Below are 24,148 nucleotides of genomic sequence, written 5' to 3' on the forward strand. Positions count from 1 at the left end.
TTGATAAAGGCTGGATTATCCCAGATGAGCCTTATCATCCAGAATATGAAAATAGAACCATAATAGACATGCCAGTGTATATAAATGCCATACCAAGGCAGATGTCTGAAAGCAACTCACCTGTATCTAACGAGGAACAGGCAGAGGAAGCAGACACAGAAAGGATCATTGAAGAAGACAGTACAGTTGGAGAAGGGGAATCAATTGGAGAAGGACTCTCAGATTTAGAGGATGCGGAAAGGTCAGACCAACCTGTTGTCAGACGCTCATCCAGGGAAAACAAAGGTGTTCCAACCCCAAGACTGTCTTACCTAACAAAGTCAGCAGAAGCTCAAGAGCCCTTAACATGGGATGAGATTGAGAAAATGCCAGCAGAAGAAGCTGCTGAATGGCATAAAGCTGCACAAGAAGAAATTGATGCATTGGATAAAAATAATACTTGGATTCTTACAAAATTACCTCCTGGCAAGAAAGCTATAGGATGCAAATGGGTATTCAAGTTAAAAAGGAATGCACAAGGAAAAGTGGAAAGGTATAAAGCCAGATTAGTCGCAAAGGGATATCTTCAAAAATATGGAGAAGATTTTGATGAAGTGTTTGCACCTGTAGTGAAACACACGACAATCAGAACACTTCTGAGCATTGCAGTCTCAAAAGGCATGCAAGTCAACCACATTGATGTGAAAACAGCGTTTCTTCACGGAGATATAACTGAAGACTTGTACATGGAACAGCCAACAGGTTTCATAAATACAAAACAAAGACAGCTAGTGTGTAAATTAAACAAAGGTCTTTATGGATTAAAGCAAAGTGCAAAATGTTGGAATGAAAAATTGCATGAAATATTGACAAATTTAGGATTTAAGCAAGGTGAAGCAGATAAATGCTTGTACACTAGGTGCACAAATGGACAATATGCATACATTTTAGCTTTTGTTGATGATCTGCTCATTGCAAGCAAAAGTGAGCAAGAGTACAAGGACATTGTAAAGTGTTTAAACCTCAATGTTGAGATAAAAGAACTTGGAAATGTGTCATACTATCTTGGTATAGAAATTGAGAAACAAAATGATGGTTCTTATCTTCTAAGCCAGAAGCAGAAAATAAATGAGCTTATTGAAAGTTTAGGTATGCAAGATGCCCAAGTTGTAAGCACTCCCATGATCACTGATTTTCTGAAGGATGAAACAGTAAGAGAACCTTTACCAGATAACATCCAATATAGATCAGCCATAGGTAAGCTTTTATATCTAGCTACCACATACAGGGCTGATATAGCAAATGCAGTAGGAATTTTGAGCAGAAGGGTCAGCTCACCTACCAAATCAGATTGGACTGCAGTTAAAAGGATGGTAAGGTATTTAAAGGGTACCATTGATTGTAAATTAAAGATTTCAGCCAATAGTAATCCAAAACTAATATGTTACTGTGATTCAGATTGGGCAGGGGATCATTCTGATTATAAATCCACAAGTGGATATGTGTTTATGTATGGAAATGTACAAATTTCATGGGCCAGTCATAAACAAAGTATTGTGAGTTTGTCTTCTACAGAAGCTGAATATGTGGCTGTATCGGAAGCGTGCAGAGAACTGATGTGGATTGAAAAACTTTTGCTGGATTTTGGAATAGCTGAAAAAAGACCAATCCAGATAATGGAAGATAATCAGAGCTGCATCCGACTGTCACAGAATGACAAGGTTCAGTCACGCACCAAGCACATCGCAACGAAATACCACAACGTGCGAGAGTTGGCGAAAGAAGGGGTCATCAGTCTACACTATTGTCACACCAGTGAGATGACAGCTGACATCATGACCAAACCGTTACCCAGAGAACATTTTGTGAATCTGCGTATAAAGCTTGGACTTTGTATGAATAAATAATTGCATGACAGTTATGCATGAGAAGGGGTTTGTTGGAATGTAATTGTATTTTTACATGCATTGACTGTCACCTATTATTTCTCTGTGATTACTCTGTGACCTCTGATGTGAATTACTTAGAGAGGTCACACAGCTATGCAACTTCCTGTGGGGGGCAGATGCAGCACATGCAGCACATGGAGCACATGGAGCTCATGATCTCTCCTAACCTGAGAGGATCTATGGTGGTGTGAGCATCCATTACCATCTAAGCACATGGAAGGAGCTGATAATACAAATGTATAGTAATATGTATATATAAGCCTGTCTGATTATAATCTAACTACAAACTGTGAGTAAACAGATGTTTTGTTACTTCAACTTTAAAGTGACTCAGCAGTGAATTATTCTGGGGTGAATGAGAGAGAGATGAAGAAAGAAATTAACATTTCTAAAGCTGAAGCTGTGTGTACTAAAATCTGCTAATTATTTACTACAAATAATCCAACAATCATTGTATTGTGACAGTAACATAACATAAAAGTAACCATACTGGGTCAGACCAATGGGCCATCTAGCCCAGTATCCTGTTTTCCAAACAGTGGCCAAGCCAGGTCACAAGTACCTGGAAGAAACCCAAATCGTGGCAACACTCCATACTACAAATCCCAGGGCAAGCAGTTGCTTCCCCATGTCGGTCTCAATAGCACACTATTGACTTTTCCTCCAGGAATTTGTCCAAATCTTTTTTAAACCCAGATACGCTAACCGCTGTTACCACCTCCTCTGGCAAAGAGTTCCAGAGCTTAACTACTCACTGAGAGAAAAAAATATTTCCTCTTATTTGTTTTAAAATTATTGCCATGTAACTTCGAGTGTCCCCTAGTCTTTGTACTTTTGGATGAGTAAAAAAAAATCGATTTACTTCTACTCGTTCTACACCACTCAGGATTCTGTAGACCTCAGTCATATTTCCCCTCATCCGTCTCTTTTCCATGCGGAAGAGCCCAAACCTCTTTAGTCTTTCCTCTACAAGAGGAGTTCCATCCCTTTTATCATTTTGGTTGCTCTTCTTTGAACCTTTTCTAATTATGCTATATCTTTTTTGAGATACGGCGACCAGAACTGAACGAAGTACTCAAGGTGCGGTCGCACCATGGGGGCGATATAAAGGTATTATAGTATTTTCTGTCCCTCAGGTAACAAGGAATACAGGGATGCAACTGAAAAGCCCCCTTTCCAATAGAACTGAAGATTGAGGAAAGGGCAGAAGCAAATCAGCAAGAATGTCCGAATGCCTCCTCTTCACAAGTTCCATCAAAGGGACAGCAGACCCCGCAGTGATCTCCCCTTGCATCCTGAGAATGCTTCAACAAAACATCCTGATGAAAAAGGAGAACAAGTTTGGGAGAGAAAGGCACCTGGTTCCAGAATCAGCAGCAGACAACTGGGAACCTGAAGCAGGCACTTCCAGAGAAGCCGGAGACTGAACTGGCATAGCAAAGGACTCTGCCCTGCAGGATCACACATGGCTGCAGACTGAGGAGGAGCAACTTGAGGAGACTGAAGTGTGCCAAACTCTGTGCAGAAATTACTCGAGTCCACCATTGCTGCTGATCTCAGCCCCAAAAAAACCTCACCCCCACACAGCCCCAGAACTGCTATAGCGTCCTGTCAAACCGAACTGCTCCAGGGAAGGACTGCCAGCTGGAAATAAGAACGAAAGTAAAACCACGACCAGACCAGACAATAATTAAAAATTTGAAGTAGAATTCATCCCAAACCACAATGTGCATGTCAGCTTTACAACACTGCTCTCTGTGAAGGAAACTATTGGATTTGACTGCAGTTAACCCTCTCCAAGGGAATAGCTTGGCGCACTGTGGGCTAAAATAAGCCTGAACTCTTTCTTTGGATTTTTTTTTTTTTGTGTGGTAAAGTGAGGGAGGAGAGGTCCATGGCAGGAGGGGAGAAGGGACCTAGCACCACCAGGTGTACTCCCTGAGTAGGCACCAGCTCTAGCTCAATATCCCTGGGCTCAACTGAAAAAGCAAACTGGGACAGGAGCCACTGAAGCTTAGTTTGACCAGGAGCTGTTGCTTAGTTTGAAGACCTTTGAATACAGTATTAGTGATGTCAGCATAGATAGAGCTGAAGTAGTTGAGACATTATGTTAATTGTGTAAAGTAAAGAAAACTGATCCAACTGGCTTATCGATTAGTGAGCTGATTAAATGGAACTGGCAAAGGGCCCGGAAGCAGCATTGTGCAACTTCGGATACCTGTCTGAACGGAAGGAAGCTGGCCAATGAAATGCTGAGATATTCAAAAGAACAGACTAGTGTAACTGGTTTGCCAAACAATTGGGGAATGTGTGTGTGTGTGTGGGGGGGGGGGGGGGGGGGGGGGGAGGCAGTACTGCTTGGCATAAAACTTACAATTTTGTTAACATAATAATGAAATGATCAAACTGATTGTTGTATTTATTTTATGTTTGATCATTTCATTATTATGTTAACAAAATGAGAAACAAAATAGGAGAAATATGCTGGATTTGGTTATGTCATGAATTTGGATTTTAGATTTATACTGTACAGCTGAGTTACCTTTTTCAGATTTTTGTTGATCCTCATCTTCAGTGAGATCAACCACAAGTAGGGTTTGTTCGAGGTTATCTGCTTTTGGAACCTGCAAAAAACAAACCCAACTAGAAACCTTTTCCAGTAGTAGCTCAAGGCTGAGTTACATTCAGGTACACTGGGTATTTCCCTGTTCCTGGAGGGCTCACAATCTACAATCTAAGTTGGAACCTGGGGAAATGGAGGGTTAAGTGACTTGCCCAAGATCACACAGAGCAGCAGTGGGATTTGAACCGGGCACTTCTGGATGTCAAGACCAGTGCTCTAACCACTAGGCTAAATAAACATAGAAAAATGAAGACAAAGACCACATGGCCTATTCAGTCTGCCAATGCGTGCCATCTACAATCCCTTTTTTCCTCCCTTAGAGATTCTGTACACTTCTTCTAAGCTTTTTTTGAATTCGGATAGTCTGTCTCTACCACCTGCAGAGGCTGTTCCACGCATTACTACTCTTTACGTGAAGAAGTATTTTGTTAGGTTACTCCTGGGTCTGTCCCCTTTCACTTTCATCCTAAGCCCCCTCATTCCAAAACTTCCTTTCAATAGAAAGATTCACCTCCTATACATTTATGACACTGTGGTATTTAAGCGTTTATTATATCTCCCCTCTCCCACCTTTCTCCCAAAGAATACATAATGAGATCTTTAAATCTGTCCTCATATGCTTTATGATGAATACCACCGTATTTTAATATGTGCCCTCTGAACCAACTCCACCCTGTTCATATCTTTTTAAAGGTACGATTTAGCGCACGATAACCAATGTTTCTGCCATGCAGGAAATAATCATCAATCGAGAATAATTGGATTCAAGCCACAAAACTGCATAAGCACACACCACCCAAAGTGGTTTGAAAAAAAAAAAAAAAAAAAAAAGAGTGAATCCAAACAACCCAATTGAACAGGCAATATGAAGGAATGACGTAAGTCAGGTTTTGTGGTTACTGTGTAACTTCAAAATTTTAGCGCAGCTTAGGAAATAGGCTCCAAATTCTGTATTTTTTTAAAATTATTTTTTAAGATAATTGAATTGGGAACATACATGTCTCAGGATGGCTGGACATACGCTGAACATACTTAAAATTAATATAGAGTAATATTAAACCAGCTTCTGACCTCTGAGAACTCCCCCCTCCCTCAGGAACCAGTGAGGATGACATGGACCAAATGGTGTTGAGCTGCCTGCTAGCCCTGTGTTTAATTACTCCTGATTAACATACCTTTTGTTCCATCTGGGAGCAGAGCTCTCTGAGAACAAAGGAAGCCAGACAGAGAGGCTCCCATAGCTTGGGACTTCAAAAAGGAGACCCTGTGAAATTGGTCACCTTTCCTGACTTCAGAGAATGTACACTGGAGTGTGGCTGGGAAGGAAGATAAGTTTCACAGGTTCTCCTTCCTGAGCCCTTACGCCAAGCCCCCTCCCTGCCCATCTTCAAGTCTTTGCTCAAAGCCCACCTCTTCAATGCTGCCTTCGGCACCTAACTCTCACCTCTCAGGAAATCCAGACTGCCCCAATTTGACTACCCCTATCGGACTGACTGTCTTTAGATTGTAAACTCTTTGAGCAGGGACTGTCCTTTATGTTAAATTGTACAGCGCTGCGTAACCCTAGTAGCGCTTTAGAAATGTTAAATAGTAGTAGTAAGAAAGGAAAATTGCTAATGTTGAAACCTTGACGACTAGCGTTATTGCTCAGGTTTCAAACTTATGCTGGTTTAAGCTCCTTTGTGTCTGCTACCATGTATCCAATACAAGGATGCACTGGTGCACACTTTGAGTGCCAATTCTATAAAGTTGCCTTAGTACCAAAGTTCCATTACAGAGTACTCGAGCAAGCCACTATTGGCACTCCAAAATGTAACATGACATCAGTTGCACCTGCCATACATGATGCAATTGTTGGCATAACTGACAGGATTCTGCAAGGTACACATCAATTAGTGCCCCTGCTCCACCCATTGGCACACCCCTTAGCACTTACATGCCAAACCAGTTGTATCCTTTTATAGAATAGTGCTTAGCACACTTACAGTGGGGGAAATAAGTATTTGATCCCTTGCTGATTTTGTAAGTTTGCCCACTGACAAAGACATGAGCAGCCCATAATTGAAGGGTAGGTTATTGGTAACAGTGAGAGATAGCACATCACAAATTAAATCCAGAAAATCACATTGTGGAAAGTATATGAATTTATTTGCATTCTGCAGAGGGAAATAAGTATTTAATCCCTCTGGCAAACAAGACCTAATACTTGGTGGCAAAACCCTTGTTGGCAAGCACAGCGGTCAGACGTCTTCTGTAGTTGATGATGAGGTTTGCACACGTCAGGAGGAATTTTGGTCCACTCCTCTTTGCAGATCATCTCTAAATCATTAAGAGTTCTGGGCTGTCGCTTGGCAACTCGCAGCTTCAGCTCCCTCCATAAGTTTTCAATGGGATTAAGGTCTGGTGACTGGCTAGGCCACTCCATGACCCTAATGTGCTTCTTCCTGAGCCACTCCTTTGTTGCCTTGGCTGTATGTTTTGGGTCATTGTCGTGCTGGAAGACCCAGCCACAACCCATTTTAAGGCCCTGGCGGAGGGAAGGAGGTTGTCACTCAGAATTGTACGGTACATGGCCCATCCATTCTCTCATTGATGCGGTGAAGTAGTCCTGTGCCCTTAGCAGAGAAACACCCCCAAAACATAACATTTCCACCTCCATGCTTGACAGTGGGGACGGTGTTCTTTGGGTCATAGGCAGCATTTCTCTTCCTCCAAACACGGCGAGTTGAGTTCATGCCAAAGAGCTCAATTTTTGTCTCATCTGACCACAGCACCTTCTCCCAATCACTCTCGGCATCATCCAGGTGTTCACTGGCAAACTTCAGACGGGCCGTCACATGTGCCTTCCGGAGCAGGGGGACCTTGCGGGCACTGCAGGATTGCAATCCGTTATGTCGTAATGTGTTACCAATGGTTTTCGTGGTGACAGTGGTCCCAGCTGCCTTGAGATCATTGACAAGTTCCCCCCTTGTAGTTGTAGGCTGATTTCTAACCTTCCTCATGATCAAGGATACCCCACGAGGTGAGATTTTGCGTGGAGCCCCAGATCTTTGTCGATTGACAGTCATTTTGTACTTCTTCCATTTTCTTACTATGGCACCAACAGTTGTCTCCTTCTCGCCCTGCGTCTTACTGATGGTTTTGTAGCCCATTCCAGCCTTGTGCAGGTGTATGATCTTGTCCCTGACATCCTTAGACAGCTCCTTGCTCTTGGCCATTTTGTAGAGGTTAGAGTCTGACTGATTCACTGAGTCTGTGGACAGGTGTCTTTCATACAGGTGACTATTGCCGACAGCTGTCTGTTATGCAGGTAACGAGTTGATTTGGAGCATCTACCTGGTCTGTAGGGGCCAGATCTCTTACTGGTTGGTGGGGGATCAAATACTTATTTCCCTCTGCAGAATGCAAATAAATTCATATACTTTCCACAATGTGATTTTCCGGATTTAATTTGTGATGTGCTATCTCTCACTGTTACCAATAACCTACCCTTCAATTATGGGCTGCTCATGTCTTTGTCAGTGGGCAAACTTACAAAATCAGCAAGGGATCAAATACTTATTTCCCCCACTGTATGCTCTTTACTAATCTTCTTGGCAGTGACCTGCATTAAGTGGCACATTACTGTAGGTGCCAATTTATAGAATTGCCTCCTTTATGTATATGTATGGAAATGTGATAAAAAATTATAAAGGAACTCTAACAGGTTATAACATACCGTATTTCCTGACTGAATTTTAGCTTCTCCACTTGTGGATGAAACTTTTGAAACCTGCTCACCTGGGGGGGGGGGGGGGGGGGGGGGGGAGAAAGGAAAATGGCAAAATGTTAATGTAATCACATTCATTTATAGTGACATCATATCATTAAATTAGCCAAGGATGCAAGACATGAGTCATTATATGAACTCCTTTAAAAGACCTGTTATATGCATTATTGTCTTAATTTACATATTTCTCTCCAACCTGTTTAAAAAGATGGCCAACAGGTAAGGAGCCCAGCAACAAGCTCCTGAGACCCTGAGGAAACAGACCCACTCAAACTGTCTGGGCGACCCTCTAACCGGACCGGAACTGATTCAGGGCTGACCAGTGGAGTGCTGGATCGCGACGGCCCCACAGAACATGCACACGGGTGAATGACCCGAGGCTGATCGCGGCGGTCTGCCCGTCTTGTGGCCTCGACCTGTCCATGACCGGATGGAAATCCAGCTGCGCCGGGGCCAACTGACTGAGCGATCCCAAGGCTGATCGCGACTGTTTGCCTGCCCGTGGCCCGACCAGGCGGAAGACCAGCCATGCCAAGGCCGATCGACGGCACTGACTGATCGCCATGAGGTCGCGCTCCCATAGATCGAGCTCAACACACCGGAGAAGCTACCAAGGCCTCGCTGCGCCCGGTCTGAGTGGAGTGAAGCGCCGTGCATCTGAACAGGCGCCGGGTCACCAGATCGCGGGTTTTTCAAGCTGACCAGGAGCGCCGAATGCCCCCCCCCCCCCGGACACAACTTCCAAAATTGATGTCGGCCGTGGTGGGGACCCACGCAGAAGCGACCTGCCTGCACGGGACAGCCTGTGCAGCCGAGATCCAGGAACGGGAGGGAGTGCCAACACAGGAGCGCACCAGAGTGAGTGAATGGACTCTCCACCAGTCCCAAACCCACATCCTTAGACAGAGACCCGCTGAGTACTGGGTCACTGAGACCCACCGACATTCATCTAGGAGCCAGCTGCTCTCCGTCGCTACCGACCGGATTGCCGACCTGAGAACTAGAACTGGCAGGGGGGAGAGCAGAGCGCGGCGCAGGCTGAGTGGCGAGGTGGAGGTGAGCGGAAGAGAAGAGAGGCACTGCTCTCGTGGGCGATACCATATGTGGACAGATTGACTGCTACATCCCGATCCTTTGCCCTATAGCGTGATAAAAACTTTTTTTCTTTCTTTCTCTCGGACCTTAAAATGCTTTAAAAGAGTCTTCTGAATGCTCTGATTGCCTTATATGCTTTATGGGAAGCTTTGTAGGTTATTGATTGCCTTGAATGCTTTGTGGTCTGCTGAGCAAATTCCTCCAAATACCTAAATGCTCTACATGCCTCAAACTACTTTACGCATGCCAGATAGCATACTAGAAAATTCCTTGAATTGCTTAAAAGCTTGATATGCTCTAAAAACGTTGACAGCCTATATGTCTTGTAGTTTGTTAAAAATTGCCTTCAAATACCTAAATGCTTTATATGCTTCAAACTGCTTTACACACGCCTGGTAGCATACTAGAAAAATTTCCTTTAATTACTTAATAGCCTATGTTCTAATAAATTATTATGCATAACATAATACTATACTGCATCGAAAACTATAACTTATTAAACGCCTACTAAATACTTATTATGTATCTCATAGCAGTATTCCACCTGTAAAATTGTAATCTAATGATACCAACCACCTCAGAAGCCTAATAGCGCACACACAGAAATACATGACTGAACACTGCATAATCTAACGGCAACATGAATACCAACACCTAATCACCTACTGTATTTACCTAATTCACCACGCACTAACGATACCTACGACAGACAACAACCTTCCCACAACACACACACCATACATACAAACCAAATACAATAACCAAAAGACTAAGAAATGGAACGGACAAACTTCCACGCACGAAAATGAACAACAAAAGGAAAGAAGGGACACAATAAATTCAAAGTCCGAGAAGACAGACAAATAATAAAAATCAAAACATCCCAGACCATCACTGAACACCATCGACTATTACAAACGGGCGATACAAATGCCAGATCCGTAGTTAACAAAACTATGACAATCACTGATTGGATCACAACAGACAATCTCGATCTTCTATTCATCAATGAAACTTGGATCCACGATCTCAAAGACCCAATAATTATAGAACTATGCCCTCCAGGGTATAAAATCACCCACTGGACAAGGAACGGAAAAAGAGGAGGAGGACTAGCTATAATTTATAGATCCCAGTTCACCGTCACAACAGCAGCCGAATCCATACATCCCCAACTTGACATTTAATCAGTCAGAATCAACCACCCAAACCTTCAGGAGCACCTAACCCTTATCCTGATCTATAGACCACCAGGCAACTGGCAAGATTGCCAAACACACTTTATGGACTTCATATCGAATGCATGTGTATCAACCCAGAACCTCCTCATACTAGGGGACATCAACCTCCATCTTGAAGACACAAACCTAATAAATGTTAAGAAATGCAAAGAATTCCTCCAACTATGGGAACTTCATTGGCTAAATATGCAACCCACCCATACTAAAGGTCATACATTAGATATAATTACATACAAATTCGCACATGAACAAAATCTAAGAATAAAAAATACAAAATGGACAGCTATACCATGGTCCAATCACTACAAAGCGAACCTATCACTGCAATGGCGAATAAAACATTCACAACAAAAACAAGAAAAATCAACCTATACCACGAGAGGAAAATAGACCCACTAACATTCTGGCAACAAATGTATGACAATGATTGGACAACACCATCAAACTCACCCCGATTTCTTGATGACTGGGACAAAAGATGTAAAACCATATTAGACAACATAGCACCACTCCAAACCAGGACCTCGCACAGAAAGAACTCAATACCCTGGTTCAACGAAGAGCTAAAAAATCTGAAAACACAAGTCAGGAAACTAGAACGAGCATGGATTAAGAAAAAAAGACAACCTTGCACTCAATGAATGGAAACAGCTACACAGAAAATACAAATACACCATCAGACAGACCAAAAGATCATACTATAAAACTAAAATAGGACCAGGCTACAAGGACACACACAAACTCTTCCAACTTGTAAATAATCTACTTAATACTACGGCGGTTACCACTAACAACAGTAATCCCCCATCAGCAAATAACCTTGCAAAATACTTTAAAGAGAAAATCACAAAGCTACGAACTATGATACCCAACAACACAACTGACTATGCAAACCTCCTTGAGTGTCTAGACCCAATACACGGGGAATATCCGGCAGACAGATCATGGACTGAATTTAATTCACTATCGACAGAAAAGATCTCCCAATCACTCAAAAAATACGCCAAATCACATTGTAAACTAGACACATGTCCTAGCAACCTCATAAGATCCGCTCCGCAACAAGTCTTAACAGACCTCACAGAATACCTAAATTACATGCTACAAAAGAGTCTCTTCCCAAAAGACAGAGGAAATATACTACTCACACTGTTACCTAAAGATGCAAAGAAAAGCACAAGTGACATAACCAACTACCGCCCAGTAGCATCCATCCCACTAATAATCAAACTTATGGAAGGAGTAGTGACGGAACAGTTCATCAACCACCTAAACAAACAATTTTACACGAATCTCAATCAGGATTTCGATCCAACTACAGCACAGAAACAGTACTAGTGACTCTAATGAATAAGTTTAAACAAACAATCGCTAAAGGCAATAATATACTTCTCTTACAATTTGATATGTCCAGTGCCTTCAATATGGTCAACCATGGAATTCTACTACACATCCTGGAATACTTCAGAATTGGAGGAAACGTCCTCAATTGGTTTAAAGGATTCCTGACATCAAGATCATACCAAGTAACAACTAACGCAGAGTCATCATCCCCATGGACACCTGAATGCGGTGTACCACAAGGATCCCCCCTCTCACTAACCCTCTTCAACCTGATGACACCCCTAGCCAAGCTATTAGATAACCAACAGCTCAACCCATATATATATATATATATATATATGCAGACGATGTCACGATCTACATCCCATTTAAACAAGACCTAAAAGAAATTACTAACAAAATCAACCAAAGCTTCCAAATCATGCACTCCTGGGCGGATGCATTTCAACCGAAACTCAACGCAGAAAAAACACAATGCCTTATAATCACCTCACAACACAATACACACAAATTCGACACCATAACCACCCCAAACGTTACCCTCTCTGTATCAGACAACTTGAAAATTCTGGGAGTCACCATGGATCGAAATCTCACACTTGAAAACCTTGTGAAGAATACAACTAAGAAAGTGTTCCATGCCATGTGGAAACTCAAAAGAGTAAAACCTTTCTTCCCAAGGACCATTTTCACGAAACTGGTGAGTCATTGGTGCTACGTCACCTAGATTATTGCAATGCACTCTTCGCTGGCTGCAAAGAACAGACCATCAAAAAACTTCAAACAGCCCAAAACACCGCAGCCAGACTCATATTTGTGAAAATAAAATATGAAAGCGCTAAACCCCTAAGACAGAAACTGCACTGGCTACCACTGAAAGAGTGAACCACATTCAAAATCTGCACAATTGTTCATAAAATCATTTACGGAGATGCCCTGACCTACATGCTAGGCCTCGTTGACCTGCCACCCAGAAATGCTAAGAGATCCACCCGCACCTTTCTTAACCTACACTTCCCCAACTGCAAAGGAATAAAATACAAACTAACACACGCGTCTAGCTTTTCTTATATAAGCACACAAATGTGGAACTCTCTTCCAATAAACCTATGAACGATCAAAGAACTGACCGATTTCCGCAAATCCCTGAAGACATACCTCTTTAGCAAAGCCTACCACGAAAACCCTTAACGAACGACAACACAATACCTAACCAAAATGGCACAGAATGTATTTTCCAATAATGACTTGTTCAAACCTACCTGTATTCCTCTACCTCTATGTAATACCAATTGTTTTCTTTAACCTAGTATAGTTATGCAATAACAGGTCTCTGTAAGCCACATTGAGCCTGCAAATAGATGGGAAAATGTGGGATACAAGTGCAATAAATAAATAAAATACAAAGTTAAAGCAACATTCACTTTAAATGAACTTTACAGATAGGTTTGCTACAGAAGAATGCAATCAGGTTTCCTGTGTGTGGGGACTGCGTGAATCAAGGTCGCATTAAGTTCTGTTATTTGCCGCAGAGTGACACTGAAAAGTAAAGTTCAGTGTGTACAGTCAGTGACGTGTTTAAGCTTAGCTGCTGGGAGCAGTTCAGGGGAGATTTTTTGCTAAGCTGTGTTTCCTACTTCTGTTGCATAGAAACTAATGGCTTCTTTTACAATGCCGTACTAGCGATTTCTGCGTTTTGCTGCAAGGCTTTGTAAACAAAGCTCTAGGCTTAAAAGCAGCACCTTATCTAAAAACTGCATTTCATTCAAGATGTTCCTTTTAGAGTGAGTAAGAGATTATTTGAATTGGTGTGTCCTAAGCTGAGCCTCCTGGACGTTTTCCAGAGTATCACTCTTATGTTTACTTCCAGTGGACCACTGACATGTACATTTTAAGAACAGAAAGATCATAAAATGTTATACAAAGAAACCAGATCTACTTGTCTAAAATGTGCTCGGGACCTGTGCTGTAAGTTCCACCATCACACCTCTCTGTATCCTCTGAACCTGTGCAATGAATGTGCCTTGAAGTTAACCTTGAAAGTAAATGTTAATCTTTCATTACATAAGTCTTTATTTTATAAATAAAACTAGCAGACTCCCAGCTATACTGCTTGAACAGAATTTTAAATAAAGGTAACCTTGTGATTGAAAAAATAAATAAATAAAATAAATGAACTTTACAAGGGTCTTCCATACATTCAGTAGTTTGGTCCATGTCAAAAGACTCAAATTCATCCGTAACAAAACTCAAATCCCTAGAAAGCCCATCAGAGTCTCATGGTCTCATACTGTCTCTCTAATAGGGTCTGCAGGCAAAGAGCAACTGAAGAGATATACAGAAATTGCAGGATTATCTTAGATACTAATTCTTCCTGGAGGAGCATAGGGGTGGGTTCTATTTATTTTATTTAGGTTTTGCTCACACCTTTTTTCAGTAGTAGCTCAAGGTGAGTTACATTCAGGTACACTGGATATTTCTCTCTCCCAGGAGGGCTCACAATCTATGTTTGTACCTGAGGCAATGGAGGGTTAAGTGACTTGCCCAACATCACAAGGAGCAGCAGTGGGATTTGAACCAGCCACCTCTGGATTGCAAGACCGGTGCTCTAACCACTAGGCCACTCCTCCACGCCACTCTACAAGTGCACCAAAATTAGGCACCAGAAATATGGGTGCTAAGCCCCAATTCTGAAACGGCCATTGTGTATGAAACTGTCGTTATAGGAAAGCGTGTAATGCACGTGTCTAACTTCAGGCGTGAGCACTTACCCCATATCAACTGCTGATGTAAATGATGGCGCCTAAAATCGGCAGTTGTGCGCATTAAGTGATAGTATTCTGTAACTTAAGCGTGCAACTGCAAGAAATGCCCCTGTTATGCCCATGGGCACGCCTCCCTTGTTGCTGTATGCTACAGCATTTAAGCGTTACGTTTATAGGATAGTGACTAAGTGCAATTGTGAGCATAACTACAAATTAGTGCCAATTAGCACCAATTAATGTCACTTAAGGGCTATTATTAGAGTAAACAAGCAACTTAGGTGCACAACTGGCATTATTCTAGAAATTGCATGACCAAATTTGCACGTACTCTGAGGTCTGGCCCAAGAGTTATGTGAGAAAGAGGTATGCAGCTCCAATTTCAAAACAGCTTGAGTAGTTGCAGTGTGGCTCTGATTTGATTAAGTTTGACTGTGGTGGTCAAAGGAATGCCAGTTTGCAAAGCAGCCAATTAGCTATGGTCTGCTTTGTCACTGGAATGCCAATTCTACTATGGTCAAGAATACAAATAGCTATTTAAATACTGATGAATTCCAACGTTTTAAGGTTTAAAACGTTCTTATTGAAATAACACATAATACCAAATTCAGTTATCAATTGAACACCAATACAAATTATCCACACACCAACTGAAATCATCGAATAATTTTGTTTTTCCATTTTCTCCCCATCCCTCCCCTCCTACCTCACAGTACCATGCCCTCATATACAAATAACATTATACACCTGACTCTCCCCTATCCCTTCCCCACCGCCCTTACCGTCCATCCCACCTCCCCCAAACTGAATTCCAACTTTTGAATAGGAGTGCCTGTTCTCAGCTCAGCCTGTAGAGGGACTTCTCGTGTGGATGCTCATGCAGTTTAGGATAAAATAGAATACAGGCACCATGATTTTTTTTGGTAGGAATACAGACATGAATATAGAATATGATGAAACCAAGTGTAAGGTTCATACGTGAGTAAGGGCTTGAAGTTCATCAATTCTTCTAGCTAGCATTCAGGTTAGAGTCTTGAAAGCAAGGAGGAAGGCCAAATGACAGCTGGCATGGTTAAAAGTGAGGTAAAGAAAGCTATTTATTTAAAAACTTATATTATTTTATTATTTGTTGCTTTTGTATCCCACATTTCATTCCATTCAATCCCAAAGTTCTTGGCAGATCAACAATTATAGATACCCAATTCAGTCAGCAAACAGTAGCCAGTTTCAAAGCTTGATAAGATACCACCGTCATAATTCATTTTTTCATGCTCTGATATGCCTGTATAAACAACGTTTTCAATTCTCTTTTAAAGCCAGATATGTTTTTGATCTTTCTTAACCTAGAAGGCAATTTGTTACAAAGTAAAGGACCTATGATGTAAAAAAATTGAATTTCTAAATTCTTCCAATCTTACTACACAAAAAGAAGGAATCCTTCAGAAAATGGAAGGGTCTGAACGAAAATACTAGGAAACAGCACAAGGAATAGCAAGTCAAATGCAAAGCGCTGATAAGGAAAGGCAAAAGAGAATTTTGAAAAGAAGATTGCGCCGGAGGGGGAAAACAAAAAACAAACAAAAAAAAAAAAAAACAAGAAACAAACAAACAAACAAACAAAAAAAAACACACACACAGTAAAAACTTTTTTAGGTTTATTAGAAGCAAGAAGCTGGTAAAAGAATCAGTTGGACCGCTAGATGACTGAGGATTTACAAGGGACACTCAGGGAAGACGAGACCATAGCAGAGAGATTACATTAATTCTTTGCTTCAGTTTTCACCAAGCAAGATGTGGGAGATACCAGTGCCAGAAATGGTATTCAATGCTGATGAGTCAGAGAAACAAATCTCTGTAAATGTGGAAGATATAATGGGGCAATCTGACAAACTGAAGAGAAAGCAAATCGCTTTGACCTGATGGTATACATCCCAGAGTACTGACAGAATTGAAAAATGTACGTGCAGAGCTATTGTTAGTAATATGTAATTTATCTTTAAAATCAAGCATGGTACCAGAATATTGAGTAGCCAATGAAAAGGCTAATTGTTAAAAAAGGTTCCAGAGGTGATCCGGTAAATTATAGCATGCTGGCCAAGTACTTTCCTGAAAACCCAGGTAAACTCCTACACAGACTGCTCAAAAAGAAATGGTGTACCACCACAGCTGCATTAACCTAAACACCACAAACCTGCCGGGGGGGGGGGGGGGGGGGGGGGGGGGAGGGGATGAAAGTTCATATTCACAATTTTGCTGGCCTTACTGGTACCCACAGATCTTCTGACCCTAATCAGATGGCTGAATCCAGACAGCTACAAGAGCGCAGGGACATCCCCCTCCTCAAGAATTCCACAAAAGCAGAACATTGCACTTCCAGAATTATTATTTTTTTTAAAGTTCTGTAAGGAAGAGGAGGAGGAAGGAAGGAGTGGCAGGAGAGGGGGAAAAGGAAGGAGGGACCTGGCACCTCAGGTGTACCCCATATCAGGCACCTCTACTAGCCTAGACACCCCAAGCTCTACTGAATCAGGGAACCCGGAACAGAAAACCACAGAAGCAGGAGAAACCAGGGGCTTGTGAGAGACCAACCACCACCTGCTGGAGAGAGTACTGACTGACCAAGGAACACATTGTTCTATGTGGCAGTTTGGTACTCTTGTCTCCACCTGCTGATAGATGATCATAATCCAAAAGTCTCTGGATTCGTTTGCTGCCGATGAGGAAAAAGGGATTTATAATTAGAGCAAGCTCCTGGAAGCTAATCCAGATGGAAAAGAATAGGACTAAGATGGCCATGTTTCTAGAAACAATCAATAACCAGGCAGTGGTATGTTTGGCTCAACTGCTATCTTCTGAAATTAGTTTTGGAAAATCCCTGATTCAAGGAGTCATAACGGTCCAGCCTGACAGTAACAGAATACACTACCCAACACAAGTTGGGTAGAGAACACTTAAGTCTGCAAATCACTTGCAAATGAAACAGGAACACGTTACCTTATTTATACGTGAGTGCATTTTTCAATTGATTTCTAAGGTCAATCCAAAACTAATCAGAATTGTAGTGGAGGATTCAGAAGCAAGTGCTTAACTGTTGAAAACCACACAGCAGAGGGTTTACTGTGGTTTAAATTTAATCTATACTGTGACAACCATTCAGCAACGGCTATTAAACAAGAAATCAAGTTATCCATGGCAGTCTGCTGGTCTCTTGAAACATTTGTCACCAACTGAATATGGTTCATAAATGTACTATACCAAACTTTTCAATTTACCTCCAGCATATCTAACAGGGGAAAAATCAATAGTGAGCCTTATCAATAAACAAACTAAGATCAGTATCAAACTGAAATGCTAGTATCAGAGTGTTATATCCAAGCAGAACCAATACCTCATCTGAGCGAGTTAAAGTGCCTATTGATATGTAACCTAGTTTCACCAATTTTAACATTTCTAGAGTTAAAGCACTGTTACAACTGAATTACCTTATTCTAGGGGTTCTCAACCCAGTCCTTGGAAGATACCAAGCCACAATGAATATGCATGAGATACATCTGCATACAACAGAAGCCGCACATGTAAATATCTCTCAAACATATTGTGAAGATCTTCAAAATCAGAGTCCCAAGGACTGGGTTGAGAACCTCTTAACTAAGAATAAGGCAATTTCAACACAAGAAAAACTGTAATTAGATACAATGCTTTGTGGCTCTCTCCCCCATTAAACTGGAGATAATTTTAAAATGTGTGCCAATACAGGAAAGGAAGTAGGAGTTCTACTTCAGATATGTCCTTGTTGCCAAAGACATCTACCTTGGACATGAGACACTTCAACTTACTACTTTGCAAAGTTCAGTTTAAATGAACACTCGTTGTGTGAGGATGTTACTCACTTATGTGCCCAATTACATACCCACTTGCCAATGGAAAATGTCACATCCTTATTTTTTGAGTGCCTTAGGTTCAAACTTGAGGCTCAGTATTTACTTGAATGTGTTAACCAGTTATGCATATTAATGCAATGTAATACAAATTTAATAATGCAATATTAATATGCATGTATATTAATGATTGAAAAATACTATTATTGTTTTATGCTTTTAATCTTATCCATATATTTCTCTGGTTTTAGAGTGTATAATTTGTCCTTGATGAAGGCGCTGCTGAAACAATGCCATGTTGGGCCCCAATGCATCTTTTAAGTCCAGATTATTAATAAAGTCTGTTTGACACATTGAGCCTGCAAATGTGTGGGAAAATGTGGGATACAATGCAAATAAATAAATAATAAACTGTAACTTCTGTTTTCTGTTTCTCAGAGTGATACTTGGCCTCTTTTGGGTTTGGATATGAATATAACTCTCCTTGAGCCACCAATAAAAAAAGGATGCACTAAATCCAAACAAAAACAAGGAGACAACCTTTACAAGCTATTACTTATAAATGGCTCAGTTTGGTTTTAATATCCCAAATATTTCAGAATCCTCATTGGAACCTCTTAGCAAGTTGCCTCCTACCAATCACAAACATCTGCAGCGATGGTGGTATGACTAATGAATTAAATTTTTTTTTCCCAATGGCTCCAGTGTCATAATGACTCCCTCCCTCCACCTTGTTCTTACACTATAGTTCATTAAAAAGTATAAATCTGTCTGCAAATCACATATGAGAAAACAATTCTGCTGAATTTAATAGGCCTTCCTCAACAACTCATCATTCTTTATGATCCAATATGTTTCATAATGTAAAGATGGCTAAAAAGCAAGTCAGAAAAAAGAAAAAAAATTAAGTATCCTAGATTAAGATGGATAACATAGGGATGGTTTTAATTAAATTTTGGTACCTGAATTTTTGGAAACTTCTGAAAGTATAGCTCTCGTAGAGTTCAACTGAGCATCTTCAGAAACACTACAAAATAGAAAAATCATTTTATAAAAACATGAAAGTCACTAACAGATGTGTCTTGAAGCATAAAACTGCAAAGGATGCATCTTGCTGTGAAACTAAAGTTTGCAGCAAATAGGAAGGCTAAGAAAAAATGTATTTTGCCAAATCTCTAAAAATCCACATACAAAATCCAACCACCACTAAAAAAGAAGAGAAAAAAAAAGAAAGAAGAAAACTAGCTAAAAGTTATTTAGAATTAAAATAATGCTGGATGGCAGCTATGGTGCTCAAATAGAACAAACTTAACAAGGTAAAATTGTATCTTACCTGATAATTTTCTTTCCTTTAGTCACAGCAGATGAATCCTGGGTCGTGTTCATCTACAGGCAGGTGGAGATAGAGATCACTGAACTCTTGTCTTATTGGGCAGCTTGCTCCTGGCAGCTTCAGTAATTCATATAACAAAGCAGCTATAACTGCATAAAAGTAACCCCTTCCACACAGCACCTACATACTAACCTACACAAACTACATTCTATAGGCCATTCTGATGAAAAAGAACCAAAACTGTAACAACAAACACCTGGGACTCATCAACTGGCTCAGGGTGGGACTATGGATTCATCTGCTGCGACTAAAAGGAAAGAAAATTATCGGGTACAATAAAATTTTCCTTAGCGTCAGCAGAAGATGAATCCAGAAACCTGTGGGAGGTAGCAAAGTAGTATGAAATGAACCAAAGCCCACGTAGCTGCCCTGCAGATTTCCTTCACAGCCACCAAGCAGGACTCCACCATTAACTGCCATTTTTCATGCAGGATGTGCACAGAGAGGCTGGGGGGATGGACTGCCCGTCAGGACATGCACTGAAGCAATTGCCTCCTTGACCCACCTGGCCACAGTCACCTTGGAGGCTGCCGCCCCCTTGCAAAATGAACAAAGATGATCCGACCACCGGAAATCATTTGTAACCGACAAGTACCGCATGAGAACTCACCACATATCCAAAATGCGCAACAGCTTAATCGGATACTGTTCTCTCCAAAAGGAAGGAAGAAACAACAACAGTTGATTCAGATGAATGGGTGAGACGACCTTCGGCAGAAAGGAGGGCACTGTCTGCACTATTACCCCTGCTTCCAAGAAACAGAGAAGGCTCCCGACACGAGAGAGCCTGAAGTTCTGAAATCCTCCGCATTGATGCGATGGCCACCAGAAACACCGCCTTAAGTGCGAGATCTTTAATCATGGCCTTCTGTAATGGCTCAAAGGGTGCCCCCTGCATTGCTCAAAGCACCAAATTAAGATTCCACATGGGCCAGGGCTAAGACACAAGAGGGCGTAGCCTGGTCACCCCCTTCAAAAACCGAACCACATCCTGATGAGCTGACAAAGATGAACCAGAAATCCAGCCTCGATAACATGCCAAGGCTGCCACTTCCAGGTGGAGTGAGCTGATTGCCAAATCTTTGGTCAAGCTCTCCTGCAAGAATGACAAAATTTGTGATAGGGATGCATGAAACGGAGACCATGTTCTATCCGCACAAAAGCTTTCAAAACACTTGCCATACCCGTGCGTACTCAGTTGACGTCAACCGCTTTTTGGCCTGAAACAAGGTACCAAAAACCGACTTAGCATAGTCCTTCATGAACTTTGTACTCTCAAGGGTCAAGCCATAAGACCAAAGTGGAAGGGATCCTCCATGACTAGCGGACCCTGACGGAGACCTGGTGCATTGGGAAAGTGGAGTGGCTGCGCCACCAACAGCGTGACCAGATCCGCATACCACTGTCATCGAGGCCAATCCAGCGCAACCACAATCACCAGCCCCAATGGCTTTGGATGCGCCTCAGCAGACGCCCATCGGTCATTGTAGAAAGACATACAACAAGACCGACTCCAGCCACGGCTGCAGTTAATGCATCGATAAACTCAAGAGCTGTATTCTCTTTCGGCTGAAAAAACGCCGGGCTTTGGTATTGTGCTGGGTCATCATGAGATCCATGGCCGATACTCCAAGTCCGATAGCTCCCATTCTCCCGAATCCGCTGGCTGAGAAAGTCCGCCTGAACATTCAGGGTCTCCGCTACGTGGGCTGCCGAGATCTGAGAAAGATGTAACTCTTCCCACCTAAACAGGTCTGCCTCCCTCGCCAGAGCGAGGCTGCAAGTGCCCCCTTGATGGCTGATGTAGGACACTGTCATCCTGTTGTCGGAGAGCACCTGCACAGGCTTTCCGTCCATGAGACAGCTGAACGCCAGAAGCACAAGGCGTACTGCCTTGAGCTCCAAGCGATTGATGGTCCATTGAGCCTCCTTCGGGGACCACAGACCCTGTGCGCACTGAGTCTGGCAATGGGCCCCCCACCCAGAAAAACTGGCATTGATGAGAACCACCGTCCAATCAAGGCAAGGTAATGGCATCCCCCCAGCTTAAATTGGACTCTTGCATCCATGAGTCCAGACTGGCCTTCACTATTGGTTGCCAAGGCAGCCTCCACTCATAATCCTGGGATACTGGGGACCAACGGCTCAAGATCGAATGCTGAAGTCGCCACCATCGATCCCAGACCCTGGGTGAGGGAGTCTTCGTTAACCGAGAAATCTGCCAGTGCTGCTTGACCTGCCTGAGACTGGGCAGAAACACTCTGCCCAGCCTTGTATCGAACCTCACCCCCAGGTATTACAATGCCTGAGTGGGAACCAGTGACTCTTGGCTGTATCGACTACCCACCCCATGGAACAAAGCGTCTGCAGTACCCTGGCAGTTACTCTTGCGCAGTCCTGCAGAGAAGACGCCCTGGATAAGCCAACTGTCCAAGTACGGATGCACTTGAATGCCTTCCTTCTGCAGAGCTGCAGCCACCACTACCATAACCTTGGAGAAGGTGCGATGGAGCCATGACCAAACCGAATGGTAACGCCCAGAACTGAAAATGCTTCCCTTGAATCGTGAACTGTAGAAAACGCTGATGGACTGGCCAGATGGGGATATGCCAGAGCTGTGAGAAACTCCCCTGGCTGGACCTCCGCAATTACTGACCTCACCGTTTCCATACGGAAATGTCGAACCTTGAGACACCGGTGACCCCTTTGAGATCTAGAACCGGCTGGATCCTTCTTTTCTTGGGAACAACAAATAGATGGAATTGCGGGCCCTGTCCTGCTCTTGACAAGGCAAGAGCACAATAGCTTCTAACACGCATAGCTGCTGAAGGGTCTGCTGCACTTCTGTGGGCTTGTGGCCCTGAGCGCAAGGGGAGACCAAGAAAAAAAATCTGCGACGGGAAGAGAGAACTAATTTTTGTCTCGAACCAGATCCAAGACCCACTGGTCTGTAATGATTTTGGCCCACGCCTTGTAAAAAAGGGATAGTCTTTCTCCAATGGCGGGAGGCTTGTGGGCTAAGTCACTATCATTGGGGAGTGAAAGGGCAAGCAATGAATCTGGGAAACTGTCCTCCGGGATGCCTGTCTGCTTGAAAGGACTGCCTTTGCTGGGGACGGGTCTTCTGATTAAAGCCCGGCCACCCTGGTCAATACTTCCTATTATCCTGAAACGAGGCTTCCCCTGCCCCGACTTCCCCAAGGAACAAGGCATATCCTCTGGGAGATGCTGTCCCCAAAGTCCTTAACCAGCTGCGCCAGATAGTCTCCAAAAAGCAACCAGCCGCGAAATGGCATCTTCGCCAGTCTCTGCTTGGAAGTGGTGTCTGCTGCTCAATGCAGTAGCCACAGTAAGCGACGCGCTACCATAGCAAGCGACATCTGCTTAGCCGACGAACATATGAGGTTGTACAAGGCGTCTGCCAAATAAGTGAGCCCTGTCTTCATATCTGGAAATTCCGCTGGAGGCTGCACACTGCTGCTCGCAATGAAAGAGCCGATACTTCGAGGGAAAACTTCAAAGTTGATTCCAACTTACTGTTCTGCATGTCCTTGAGGGCACTATCCCCTTCTTAGTGACTGCTGCCACCAAACAGTTCACCTTAGTGTAACCCTATGGGTTAAATTTGAAAGATTACCTGGCTCCTTCTAGATCTGGTGTAGAGACAGTGAGCAGCAGGTGCAGTGAAACTAAGTAGTCTGTGTGCATGCGCTGAGTGTTCTGCATGCTGATGGAACTCTCAGGAGAGTGAAAAACAGCTCAGGCTGGCAGTTGGGAGAGAGCTCTATTGGTGAGAACATGTTACTAGGAAAGACCGGAAGAAAGTGATGCTGGAGATCATCACCTGAAAGAAAAGGCGCCCCACCGTTCAAGAGAGCCAGAGAGGAAAACAGAGAACAGCTAAGTGACAAACTATTTTAAAAAGTGCACATAAGAGAAATAGTAAAGGAACCTGAACAATAAGTGAGAGATAACTAAAAGAAGAAAAGAAAGAGTAGAGGAAAACTTACATGTTGGAATCCTTGGGGGTCTGAGGGTCAGGAGAGGGGAGACTTTGAAGAGTCTGGTGTTTTGCGGAATTGAATGTACCTAAATGATTTATGTAACTAATATTT

General features: G+C 42.6%; 1 protein-coding gene across 8 annotated transcripts in view; it reads right to left on the reverse strand.

The window, feature by feature from the left end:
* ATF7IP2 (activating transcription factor 7 interacting protein 2) overlaps positions 1-24,148 on the reverse strand; it is a 123,411-nt gene that overhangs the window by 25,142 nt on the left and 74,121 nt on the right. For all 8 annotated transcript variants that reach the window (XM_030211754.1, XM_030211750.1, XM_030211751.1 and 5 more), the window contains 3 exons: positions 19,603-19,667; positions 8,270-8,331; positions 4,471-4,552 (listed from right to left, as the gene is read on the reverse strand). In XM_030211754.1, coding sequence (XP_030067614.1) covers positions 4,471-4,552; positions 8,270-8,331; positions 19,603-19,667 — 209 coding nt within the window. The remainder of the gene's footprint in view (positions 1-4,470; positions 4,553-8,269; positions 8,332-19,602; positions 19,668-24,148) is intronic.

Source organism: Microcaecilia unicolor, chromosome 8 (assembly GCF_901765095.1).
Source record: "Microcaecilia unicolor chromosome 8, aMicUni1.1, whole genome shotgun sequence".
In the NCBI taxonomy this organism is placed as follows: Eukaryota; Metazoa; Chordata; class Amphibia; order Gymnophiona; family Siphonopidae; genus Microcaecilia; species Microcaecilia unicolor.